At 54.4% G+C, this 12182-nt stretch overlaps 6 protein-coding genes across 6 annotated transcripts in view; 3 read left to right on the top strand and 3 right to left on the bottom strand.

Annotated features, from left to right (window-relative positions):
- Positions 1-467: 467 nt before the first annotated feature.
- UV8b_05201 (uncharacterized protein) lies at positions 468-971 on the top strand (the record flags this gene model as incomplete). The annotated part of the gene is made up of 1 exon (XM_043142699.1): positions 468-971. One exon carries the CDS (start codon positions 468-470, stop codon positions 969-971), a length of 504 nt encoding a protein of 167 aa, XP_042998633.1.
- A 410-nt stretch (positions 972-1381) lies between these two features.
- On the bottom strand, positions 1382-3485 carry UV8b_05200 (uncharacterized protein; the record flags this gene model as incomplete). Its single annotated transcript, XM_043142698.1, has 3 exons — positions 1382-1537; positions 1705-2688; positions 2781-3485. The coding sequence occupies 3 exons, from the start codon at positions 3483-3485 to the stop codon at positions 1382-1384; spliced, it is 1845 nt and encodes a 614-aa protein (XP_042998632.1).
- A 690-nt stretch (positions 3486-4175) lies between these two features.
- UV8b_05199 (uncharacterized protein) lies at positions 4176-6974 on the bottom strand (the record flags this gene model as incomplete). The annotated part of the gene is made up of 4 exons (XM_043142697.1): positions 4176-5349; positions 5417-6222; positions 6274-6456; positions 6831-6974. 4 exons carry the CDS (start codon positions 6972-6974, stop codon positions 4176-4178), a joined length of 2307 nt encoding a protein of 768 aa, XP_042998631.1.
- An 885-nt stretch (positions 6975-7859) lies between these two features.
- UV8b_05198 (uncharacterized protein) lies at positions 7860-8399 on the top strand (the record flags this gene model as incomplete). The annotated part of the gene is made up of 1 exon (XM_043142696.1): positions 7860-8399. One exon carries the CDS (start codon positions 7860-7862, stop codon positions 8397-8399), a length of 540 nt encoding a protein of 179 aa, XP_042998630.1.
- Positions 8400-8713: 314 nt separating this feature from the next.
- UV8b_05197 (uncharacterized protein) lies at positions 8714-9028 on the bottom strand (the record flags this gene model as incomplete). Its single annotated transcript, XM_043142695.1, has 1 exon — positions 8714-9028. The coding sequence occupies one exon, from the start codon at positions 9026-9028 to the stop codon at positions 8714-8716; it is 315 nt and encodes a 104-aa protein (XP_042998629.1).
- Positions 9029-10723: 1695 nt separating this feature from the next.
- UV8b_05196 (uncharacterized protein) overlaps positions 10724-12182 on the top strand; it is a gene marked incomplete at both ends in the record, with an annotated part of 1843 nt that continues 384 nt past the window's right edge. Inside the window, 3 exons of the mRNA XM_043142694.1 lie at positions 10724-10870; positions 10984-11061; positions 11228-12079. Coding sequence (XP_042998628.1) covers positions 10724-10870; positions 10984-11061; positions 11228-12079 — 1077 coding nt within the window. The remainder of the gene's footprint in view (positions 10871-10983; positions 11062-11227; positions 12080-12182) is intronic.

Below are 12182 nucleotides of genomic sequence, written 5' to 3'. Positions count from 1 at the left end.
TCCACCTGCCGCCGACGCTGGCACCCTCGAGGCTCGAGTTTCCACCCGTCCCGTGGTCAGGACTCCGAGTGATCTGCAGGTAGTTTTCATTGTCGTGTATCCTTCATCATGCCAAAGTCGGGTCCTGTCAACAAGTGCAAGCAAGACATTGAGCAAGGCCGGGCAAGGCAATCAATGTTGAATGCAAGCTGGTGCTGTTGGTTCCCTGGCATTGACTCGCCCTGACAAATTCGGGGCGGGAAAAATCCTTATCGATAAGAGCGTCACCAGCCAACACCAACCAGCCCATCACGACTTTGGCCAGGCCCCAGAAATTTCGCGACCCGGAGACGAGCAAGAAGCTCAGGGATAAGGCGGCATCATCATCATCATCATCAACCGAAACCTCCCGCCATCCAAACATTTCCGATAGAGAAACCCCGCCAAGCCCATCCTACCACAAAGCGTTGACGGCTCTTTACACCACAATGGGAAAACTCCCGCTTCTTCCCCTAGCCCTGGCGCCGTCTCGCATCATCGCCTCGACACCACCACAACGCAGCAAACCATGGCTGTCACCGAGCAGACTCGCCGTGCAAGTCCGCCACGCCACTTTTATCCCCAGACCTCGGCGACCATATACGTTTACGCAGCTAGTCACCCTGTCCGACGGCTCGACGTACACCATGCGCACCACCTCCCCAGCCCCCATCTACCGCGCGTCAAAGGATACCCGCAACAACCTGCTCTGGCAACCGAGCGAAAAGTCGCTGCGGAACCTGGAGTTGGATGAGGCCGGTAAACTGGCGGCTTTCCGTGAGCGGTTCGGTCGCGCCTTCGATGCTGCTGCTCAATCGGAAGACGGTGAGGCTCCGGCCGAGGCAGATGGTCGAGTGGACGACTTTGCGGATCTGATTACTGGGTACGCTCCTCAAGATGCGAATTCCATGATGGATTCAGGACCAAAGAAATCCCCGACGAGGAGAAAGTAAAGAGCGAGCCGAGGGTGGCGGATGAAGCAGCCTCTGTGTGATGTACGGTACAGCTTTGCATGGGAGATGGGCCGTCAGGGGAGGAGCAAAATAGCCACTACTTGGACAATGAACCATGGCAATGGCTGGGAGGTGGTGGATTATAGCCATTGTCTTTTCTTTTCTTTTTTTTTTTTCTTTCTCTTTCTTTGCCCCATTGAAGGCACCATGTACATGAAGAAGAAGAAGAAGAAGAAGACGAAGAAACCCCCCGTCGAGCTTGTATAATGTAAACAGAATAAAAGACATGTCCCTGCATCTCGCAATCAACAATCCACACACCAACTCCGTAAAATCATCTTGGGCTGTCACTCATGACCAGAGAGCACTGGGACAAAAACCACCGTGCTATAGAGATACACCCATGAATCCTAGTCCGAATCCTCGTCCATTCTCGCCCTGGCTCGGTCAATCGCAGTGTTGCCCGGCGGCTTGGATTGCTGCTGAAATACTGGCGGTCGGTAAAACGCTGATTCGTCATCTTCGGCATCCAGTTGCATCAAGAACGTCTCCCACTTTTCAATGAGCTACGAAACCAAAGTCAGCAGGTGTGCGCGCGAGAAAAACCAAAAACCAAACACCAAAAAAAAAAAAAAAAAAGGAACAAAAAAAAAGAAAAAAAGAAAAAGCCAAGCAAGCAATCAAGAATCATTCTTCTCAACGTGTCGAGGAGCGATTGGCGTTTGCGTCTCACCTCCTTTTGCGCCTCAACTGCGCTCTCGAGGAAAGTCTCCACCCCGCTCTTAAAGTCTTCCACCTTTTCCTTTTCGAATCGATCGATTTCAGCCCTCATCAGCCGGCCCATATCCTCAAACAGGAGTCTAGCCTGATGCACCTTCTTCTCTGCCTCGCCAACTTCGGCATCCATCTGGTTAAGGCGGTCTTGCTGGCTTCTGCCTTGCCGGAGAAGCTTATCCTGCGTGCTCTTCTTTTTCTGCAGCTCAGACTCGGCCGCATGCCACGCATAAAACGCCTTCTGGCGCTGGCCGAAAGCTTGCTTGATGGATCCAATTAGACGAATGTATTCTTCAATAATGATGCCAAATGTCAGGACGTCCTGCTGGGCCTGTCGATCGTACACGTCTCTAATCGTGAGCTGCAGCTCCGACAGCGCGTCCAGCGGGCCGGACAGGGAGGGCGAGAGTTCAACGGTGGATAGAGCGTGCAAGGATGCAGAGAAATCCCCCGCCGCCTCCGCCATCATCTTGCGCTGGCCGACCATTGTTTCCATGGCTTTGAGAAGGCCCTTGAGCTGATTCTCCAAAGCGTCGAGGTACACTTTGCGGTCATGAAACCAGTCGTCCTGCTCGACGAACTTGTCTCCTCGCCCGACACTGAGACCTAGTGACCCGAACACGCCCTTGCTTTCGCTGGGGAGAGGTTCCTTGTGCTCTCTGTGCTTGATATCGGCGTTGAAGGCTTCACTTTCGAGGAAGAGCTTCAAATCGCCATCATGCTGAAGAGTAGGGTGGGAAGCCGTCTTGTTCAGCATCTTTTCCAACGCAGTTCGTCGACTCTCGATAAAGTTGCTGTCGAAGCGGCCGACTGCTTGTTTTTCTGGAGGGGGAGGAACAATGCACCCGGGATTGTTTGCATGGAGAGTAGTATACAACCAAAGAAAATCCCGATAGCGTCGCTTGACCTCGAATTCGGGCTGCTTATACGCTCGAGAAGTGGTCTGCGCCGCGGAAGACACCCGAGTAAGCAGGCTGCGTTTGTGCAAGGCAGTTCCTCTGGGCAGCGCGACAGATTTTCCCTTGGCAAACTCACCCTTGTTCTCACAGAATAGACTATGTGCGAGCTCGTCAAGTCCCCAATCTTGACTGGGTCGCCCACCGTGATGTGGAAACTAGGCTTGGCAGCCTGTTCTACACTGACGCTCGGCTGCGTCTTGCTTCGCACACTGCTCAGTCGTGGGGCATCAACAGGCGGCGGGGCACGAGGACCGCTAGGTGTCTTGAAGTCATCATCATCATCATCATCATCCTCATCATCGACATGGCGAGGGTCGGTTGGTCGTCGAGGTTGCTGCTTCTGCGGCATCATGGTTCGGATGACCATCTGTTCCTTTTGCGGCGGTACGGGCGGTGCATCTGAAACGCCGCCATTATCGTCGGCAGACGCGCTCAAAGGGCCCAGAGGGTCCTCGACCGCTTCAAGGCGTGTTGGCTGAGCGACGAGACGACGAGGGCCGCGGGAGGGGCGCGGCGTGGGAGAGGTTACTTGTGATGCTTGTGATGCAGCAGCAGCAGCAGCAGGTGGAGAGATCGTGGGGTCGGCTTGGGACGTTGTCTCCTGCGAGTTGTGGCCCGAGTCGGCCCACGGCGACTCCTCAACTTCCATGCTCAGATCAATCTGGCCGTGAGAGAGGACGGTTTTGGGGTCGGCTGTGTGGAGGCAGCCTGGAGTTTGAACAGAACAGGGTCTGGTCTCGTTGACGTCGAGGAGCTGGAGCGCGGAGCAAGACGTCAGCATAACTTACTCGGTGAAAGTTACTTGGAAAGTTGCATTGTACGCCAGATGTCCCGTCAAAGGTGGAGCACTGCCCCACTCCGCTTACACTAGACACAGGCACCGAAGTAGTACCTAGAGGTAGGTACCTACCTTAGGTAGGTAGGTAGGTAGGTACCTACCTGATACATACCTTAGGTACCTGGCCAGGAGGTATCTACTATCGGGCACCTAAAGACCTCACATCTCAACGGCCTCGAAAGGGTTCTGGTCGGATAAGCTGCCAAGCGAAATCACATCTCCTCATCCCAATGCTTTATTTGCTACATTTTCAAGCACGGCTTGAACTTCTCCTTGCTCTTCAAACCCCCATATCGCCTCGGTATCTCTAATATCACAAGCTCGGCCCGAGCTGGGCTCAGCAATATGCATGCAAACCAAACCACGAGTTTTACTCCTTTTCGAATCCTCGACCAGACTTTCATTTTACCCTTTATCCCCCCTGAGGAACCGCGACGCCAAAAAAAAAGGGACATGCACGCATAAGTGAATTCACGCCTTGCTTGTTTGCTTCCCATTCATCCTTTCCAATTTCCTCTGATAGTTGCGCCTAGCTTGTCTTCGAGCCGCCATTGACTGTGTTCGTGAGGGAAGCATGGTTTTGCAAGGTCCTGATTCAGGGACAGACAAAGGTCTGTCTGCAACCGAACAACTCTATCGCTCGGGATCGTAGCAACCACCGACCATGACCAGATTCATCCGTGTAAACTTGACCCGCATGATGGGCGTCTTCTTTGTTGGGAACGCATTGATTTGGTCATGGGTTACCATGACTTCCTTACTCCTCTTCTTCTGGGTCCCAGGAGCGGCGGCCGAGGCGGTCGCCTGTCCTGCAGCGGCACCAGCAGCAGCGGCATTGACACGTGCCGCGTCCGGGGTAGCAGTGGCAGCTGCACCTCCCTCGACAGCTGCCGATGTGGCGGCGGCGGCGGCGGCGGCGGCTGCGGCTGTGGCTTCTATGCCGGCCTGAGCAGCAGCCTTCTGGGGGTCGAGGGGCTCCTCAACGTCCCATAACCTGACGGTGCCATCTTGACCGCCCGAGGCGAGGACGGTTGATTCCACACTGAAGCTCAGAGACCAGATGCCGCCACGCCCATGGCCGCGAGATCGCTTGATGCGAGTCCCTTTGGCGAGGTCCCAGAAAAAGATGTTGCCTGCAAGATCGGCGCTGGCGAGGATTTTGCCGTTGGGAGCGCACTCGAGTGCCGTGACGTGGTCGGCATGGCCGGCAAAAACGCGGACGCAGGCACCAGTCACCACTGACCACATGCGAATGGATTTGTCAGTCTCATCCGACGCCGAGAAAACATACATGCCGTTTGGATGCCAGGCAATGGCGGAGATGGCGGTATCATGCCCAACCAGGAGACGTTGTGGTGAGGCGTGATCCTGCATCCACACGCGCAGCGCTTTATCGTAGCCGCCGCTGATGAAGTAGTGCCCATGTGGACCCCAAAGCGCTCGATAAATCGGACCGTCGTGCGCCTTGTAAAGACAGAGACACGACCAGGACTCTAGTGACCATAGCCGAATGTGGCTGTCTGCAGAGCACGAAAGGAGAAGCTTGGGACGTCCATCTATGGCTGCGCTTGGGCGGCCATCGTCCCCGAAAAGCTTCTGGGGAGGACCCGAGGCGGAATCTGAAAATGAAACGTCGTAGACTGGAGCAGCATGCCCGATAAGCTTGCGGCTGTTAAACTTGGCTTCTTTTTCATGGGCATTCATTGTAGGCAAGCCTTTGCCATCCAGCGACCAAATTCGAATGTAGGACTCGCAGGTGCCAACGGCAACCATTTGTCCATCGTCAGAAAAGTCCATGCATGATACGCTGCGAGTCGAAGAAATGTTCTGGGTCAGAAACCATAGCAAACATTGAGCCTGGTGATGCAACTCACCTGCCGAATGTGTTGTGGAACGTGAACATGCAGGCGCTGACGGATGTGCCGACGCCGCCAGTTCTGCCATCAATCTTGAATCGATCGCGGTTCTCCCGCACTTTTGACATTTCCAGCATGATGTCACGAGGTCGCGAAGGAGGGAGGGGTAAATCAGCTCGGCTAGGGGCATCTGCGTCTTCTTCACGCTTAATCTTTTGTTCAAAATCCTCAAACATGCTGCTTACACCCTCAGCGGGCGGGTTTCGTTTTTCCTCGTCCTCGATTTCCGCCCGCACGTCATCTTTCAGCTCCGGATCCATTGGCAGTGGGCCGAGCTTTAATGGCTGAGCGGGGTCGAGGATGTCTTTGTTTGATAGTCCGATGCTCACCCCAGGAACCCCTTCCTTGGCATCAACCTCCTCGATATCGGCGTGTTTGGAATGCCTGAAGACAGCTTCAAAGCTGAAGGGAGTGATTGGGCCTCGCGCGGTTGAATCAATCTGGCAATAAGTCACCAAGAGCTGGCGGATCACCGAGCCTCCCTGCTCCGACTCTCGTTCTAAAAAGTTGAACAAGTCGCCGGTTGCGTGCTGGTTTAGCGGTATGCGGTACTTGTTCTCCTGGTACAGTTTTGCCACGGGGTTCTCTGACACGTGCTGGGGTAGCGTTATGGTTGAGAAAGTCCTGAGGTCGTCGGCATGGACCCGCTGGAAGTGGTGGCCTAGTTCCTTCAGCAGCAACTTGGCATCGTCTGTGTAGCCATGACCCGCAAGCTCAAGAAACGAATAAACAAACATTGGCCACAGGAGCTTTGACAGTTCAAACTGGTCGGCCGTTAGTCCTGATGGCAAGTCTATGATGGGTAGGATACTAACCTTGTACAGGTCTAGGTTATTGTCAACCCATTCCTTTAACAGCTTGAACGCCTTTTGATACTTTTTGGGGCCAATGGTGGCGAGTTGTTGTAGTGGCTTCCCATCGGGCCCTAAGTGTTTGGATTCTTGACGAAAGATTTCTTCTGTCCGGTTAAAGCCCCTCTTAAGTAGGTAGTCGGTGACCTACAGTCAGAATAGTTAGCACTGCATCGGTTCAAGATGGAGCGACCGAAAACCTGCAGTAGTGCACGAGGCACTGGGAGGTTCATGAGCGGCGTAAAAGTGACGAGCCGCAATGGGAAGCGAATACGTTAAACATGGATCAACCTTGTATGTGTCCAGGGAGACGTCATGATTTCTTACTTTATTTCTGCAGATGGAGCAAAAAGAAACGGGGAAACACTGATGAAGAGGGAACAGAAGCTGCCTTTGAACGCGTGGTCATGAAGGCTGGTGTGATGAGGAGTGGTCTGGAGCTTTGAGAATGAATGGTGCAGGGGGTTTGAGATGAGTTTAGAAACACATCTGAGATGAAAAGGCAGAATGTTGTCACCTACGATCTGATTCAGGTTTTGATTTGACATGGCGCCTCCAGTTGAGCCAGCGGTGCCGGCGGCCGCAGGAGGACCAGCTGGTGAAGTGACTGCTTGAGATGCATAGTTGGCTGGAGGAGCCACTGGGGTAGGCGGCTGCCCTGACATGATGGACGAGAAAGCCGCGGGACCGCAAGGTTGGGGCTACCAAGGATTCGAAGTCAAGAATCGGCGTCCCTTGATCCTGGATAGAGAGAGGTGAAGTGCGTGGCTGGATGCGAGACCGCGGGACGCTTCCGCAGCAGAGACGGTCAGTCACGCCAGCCCGGACAAGCAACACATTGAAGGCTGAAGAGAGGATGAAATTCGGCAACGGCAACGGCAACGGCAACGGCAACGGCAGCTGGCGAAGCGTCGGATGCGGTGCTTGGGCGGCACCGCTGATGGCACGCGTGAAGCTTTACCGGCGAGTTTTGAAGTGAACGTCGGAGGCGTTCAGTGAGGGATCTACCATGCATCCAGCACGAAGCTACATTAGCCGGAGTTTACACGCGGAACAACTGCTCAAATTTTGCAAGGCTGGAGGTGGCTTTGGCGGAAGCTTTTCATGATTCGAGGCGGGCCAGTTATGTCGTACAGATGTCGGGTTTTCGTATTAATGCGGCAGCAAAGGAGAAGATGGAGATGGAATGCCAATATGTCGAAGATTGGAACGAGATGCGTAGATGGACGACGACGGTTTGTCCCGGGTTGTCGTATCGCCAAGGGGCTGGCGGACCACGCAGGGGACCCACCAGCAGTTCCAAGATGACATGTTTTTACAAGTCGATCGTTCCTTCTTTCTTGCCAGGCTGCTTCTTGCATCAACCAAGGATATACATATACACGTAAGCCAACGTCGTTTCAAAGACGGCAAGTTTCCTGGGCCCTTCTGGGGTTAGGTACCTAGCATACCTTTGTGAACGATACATGTACCTGCATGCCTGGACAACTTCGATTCTCTTCATCAGGAGGGCACTTGCGCATGGCATGCATGGTTAGACAAACAGAACCATGCCCTTGTCAAGCGATATCCCCATGGGCCAGGACCCAATGGACGCCAACGGCCAAGTTCTGGAGCCCTTTACTGTGGAGCAAAACATTCAGCAGCTAAGCGACATGGACATGTCGATTGCTCAGCTCATGAACCATACCGCTACCGCACTGGATGCCCTCACGATCCCGACGTCAAATGCCTCACCGCGAGGCGGAGATGCCCCGTCATTGGACCCGCCAGCGCAAAAGCAAGCTTTCAAGTCAGCGACAGACTCCTTCCTCACAACGCTACATGGCATCGATGTACGGATGAAGCGGCAAATCATGGCTTTGGAGGAGGCTGGAATTGCGGATTTGTCACCCGCCTCACGGCAAGATCCCAAGGGCGGTTCCAAGGCGCCGTCGCTCAAACCAAACGGACTGGGCACCGTGGGCAACTTGGACGTGGGCTGGTTGAATAGCAGAAGCACAAGAGTCGAGTGCGACATGGAGGCCGAATTGTGGAGGGAAGCCAGCGACTTTTTGCAAAAGCAGACGAATCATCGTCGTGACTCGTAGGGGGGTTTTGTTTTTTCTTCTTTTTATTTAATTTGGTTTAATTTGGCTCTGCAGACGCCCATCCTGTAAGTTGGCAAAACTCGACCTATTCAACATTCATCTTGGTTCATCTTGGGGTATCCCTCTTTCTTTTCTTTTCTTTTCTTTTCTTTTTTGTTTTTCAATTCTGTTCTTTTTTGGCACGACGCAAGTTGGTGCTTGAAATGATACGACACTTATTCCATGTCTCCCAGTCTGTCTGTACCTGGAAAGGAGTCTGGCTTCGTACCGAAGCATTCAGGTCCATCTCGCCTCGCCGTCTTGACCGATACCACCTAGCCCGCAAGAGCTCCGGATGCCATGGGTTCGGAACCTTGTTGTTGTCTGGCCGCTTCAGCACCCTCGGTTTCCTCGCGTGCCGGGTTTCTATCCGCAATGGAATATCCGCGATCGTCGAGTTCTTTCCTTAGGTGGAGGTATCGCATTCTCCAGTCGCAGAATGCAACTGCGAGGCCGATGCATGCCACGAAGAAGGCGCCGCTGGAGATTGCCAAGGCTATCATGATGCCGTAGCGAGCTCCAGGATCCAAGTCCTGTTCACGGGCGTGAAGATGGGCATTGTTCGGGACGGTAGGGCTTGGGTTCATCATTTTGGCGAGTCGGCGGCGGCGGCGGCGGCGGCGGCGGCAAAATTTTGAGTGTGTGATGCTGAGCTCCAGATGCGATGCTGTTTCTGCGCGCCATGGGGCCAGTGTTGCTTCTTCTTCTTCTTCGTCTTCTTCCTTCTCCGTTGATTGCAATCACCTGTTGGCGTTTCGTCTTGTCCGTCTTTTTAAACATTGCCCTGCTGGCGCAACATGCTACTCTGTCCGAGGTTAGAGCCAACGAGAGGTAAAAACTCCAACTACAGATGGCGTGTGAATTCGATTTGCCTGTACGTTGGTACGACGAGGGAAGAAGTGCCATTTGCGAGTTTGCGAAGCACCAAGAACTGGCAGTGGCACTGGAGTAACAAAAAACGTGAAGATGCAGGCACACACATAACCAGCAAACGTGACCCTTTTCCTTTTTTTCACACGCTACGTTCCAAACCGTTGTTGCGGCGTGATTTTACAATGTCAAGGGCGCAGGCGCAAGGGGGCGGGGACGAGCTGTTTGCAGCAAAGCCAGGCCGAGACCCCCTGCGGAAGGTGTTGGCCCTGTTGGGCATACTTGTTGGGCTCGTCTTGGTTGCGTCCCGAGTGCTCTCCTCGTTGAACGATGATGCCGGCTGGGATGCGCAGATGCCCCCGGCCATGATCCCACACTGCGGCGTTGCATGCTGCCCTGCCCGCCAGAGAGGGGAAGAGGGGGGGGGGAGGGAGGGAGGGAGCCGGCAGGCCAGCGCGATGCGACACGGATTGCAATGCAGGTTACCATTGCCTCTGAAACTTGTCGCGCTGATGAACCATTCTCCATTGTCGCCACCTGCGAAGCAAGTTGGATCAAATTTGTGATGCTTCGTTGGCCGGAAGCTCCGTTCCACCTTCCAACCCACTGATACTCCTACTCCGTAGGTTACGTAAAGTAAGGTAGGTACCTAGGTACCTCTTTAGGTTAAGTTAGGTACCTACCTTAGGTACCTACCTTCTAGGAGGTACCTACTATCGCGGTGTGCGGGGCTCACTAGCGAAGGTGCATCATAGCCCTTGATTACTATCTAACAAGGGCGATGTGTGCTCCTATATATAGTGCTCTATAGCATATCTAGCATACATATGTGATAGTGCACATGAAACAAAGGAGAACTGCGCTAAAGGCCTATCTAGTATGGACTTACGCATAAGTCATACGTTGCCTTTGCTACGCATCATACAAATGAGTGGACTAGCTCTAGTGGAGCGGTGGTAGTGCCTCCGATATGGTGCGACACCTACCTCTAAGGAGGCAGGTGCCTTGGTACCTAAGATACTTTAGGGACTGCTTTAGTCCAAAGGTGATTCTCCACCTCTGGCTCCTCTGTCCAGTCACAGCGTGCGCAATAACAACACTGCCCCACTCTGGTGACTTGTTGGGCCTCTGCAGAGGGAGCTTGCTTGTCTGTCTGATGGAAATCCGTCGTTGGCCTCTGTTTGCCACGGACCGATGCTCAATCGTCTCCGTCTCGACGACGACTTCTCGACATCGACATCGATCAACATCGTCTCCTCCATCACGCTTGTTTCATAAATCAACCTTTGACCGGTCCCACCACCGCCACGCCGCGAGAGCTCCCTGATAACCCACCGGGTCACAAAATCAACCAAAGGGGGGGTCCCCCAAGTCCTAGGATCGATCCGACTTTCGAAACACACAAACCGGCAGTCATGATGCCGTCTCAGCCAGGTAAAGAGGCAGGGGCTTTGTCGTCCCTGCTCCTCGCCGCAGCGGCTCTAGGCAGAACCGTCAACGGACACGAACATCACGGCGAGACGGATATCCCGCAAGGACAGACTGTCTCGCTGGAGCCTCTGGTCAGTATCACAACCAAGCCGCAAGCCCCGAGCACACAAACCCCGAGGACACAAGCACGGAGCGGGCAATGAGGAGCCTAAAACTGACATTGGCCTTGTGCGCTGTACTACAGGATACGACGCTGTGGGCTCACATCTTCATCAACATGTTTGCCTATGGCGTCATCTTCCCCATCGGCATGGTTCTAGGGGTGAGTACGGGGCACCTGGGAGGAAAGCGGCGCGAAGACGCAAAAGAAAAAAAATGAATAAATAAATAAAAAAAAACAAAAAAAGAAAAAGCCAAAAAGAAAAAGAAAAGAAGAGAAAAAAACCAAATAAACCTGGCGCCCGTTGACTGATGTAACGCGGCCGCAGATGACCAAGTCCCGGTGGCACGTCCCCACGCAAGTCGTCGGCTCGGCGCTCGCCCTCGTCGGATTCTTCCTGGGCCACGCCCACGGCGGCCGAAAGTTTGTGGGAAACAACATCCACTCCGTCTTCGCAAACATCCTGCAGCTGCTGCTGGTTGGCCAGGTGGTCCTGGGCCTGTACCTCAAGGGCCACTGGGAAAAAGGCGTCAACGGCAAGATTCGGAAGCTGATCCGGCCGTGCCATTCCCTCGTCGGCAAGGCCATGCCGCTCCTGGCGTGGACGCAGATGGTGTTTGGCGGCATCACGGCCCTGGGCTTCTGCCAGGGCGAGGGCGAGCATGTGGGGCAGTGCGCGGCGCACTTCATCATGGGCGGCGCCTTCATCGCCTATGGGATCCTCCTGACCATCGTCGTGCTGGTCGGGCAGGTGTGGATGCAGCGGTGCGGGCGGTCGCAGGAGTTTTTCGACAGCGCCGTCATCACGGCCTGGGGCGGCGTCAACTCGGTTACCGAGCACCGCTGGGGCACGGCCTGGATCAGGAATGACTGGCAGCACACGACCATGGGCATCGTGTGGTGGTGCGCCGGCCTGGCCGGCATGTGGCTCAGCAGGGACCGCGACGGCAACCCCAAGCGCAACTTTGTGCCCGGCTTGGTCATCTTCCTCACCGGCTGGGCCATGTCGGCGCACCCGCAGGACCTGATGGTCAGCGCCATGACGCACGCCGCGTTTGGCAAGACGCTCATGGCGGCCGGGCTGGCCAGGATCGTCGAAGTGGCCTTTGTCCTGCGCGACAGGCCATCGCTGTCGGAGGACGGCCGGTCCTGGAACAGCTTCCAGTTTGTCCCTATTTTTGTACGTCACTTTCCCCCCCCTCCCTTTTCACTGACGCGCGGGGGCCTTTCTTTTTCTTTTTCTTTTTTTTCTTTTTTAAATTTTTTTTTAAATTTTTTTTTGC

Source organism: Ustilaginoidea virens, chromosome 4 (genome assembly GCF_000687475.1).
Source record: "Ustilaginoidea virens chromosome 4, complete sequence".
NCBI lineage: Eukaryota > Fungi > Ascomycota > Sordariomycetes > Hypocreales > Clavicipitaceae > Ustilaginoidea > Ustilaginoidea virens.
Note: the sequence above shows the minus strand (reverse complement) of the source record. Positions and strands in the feature narration are given on the sequence as shown.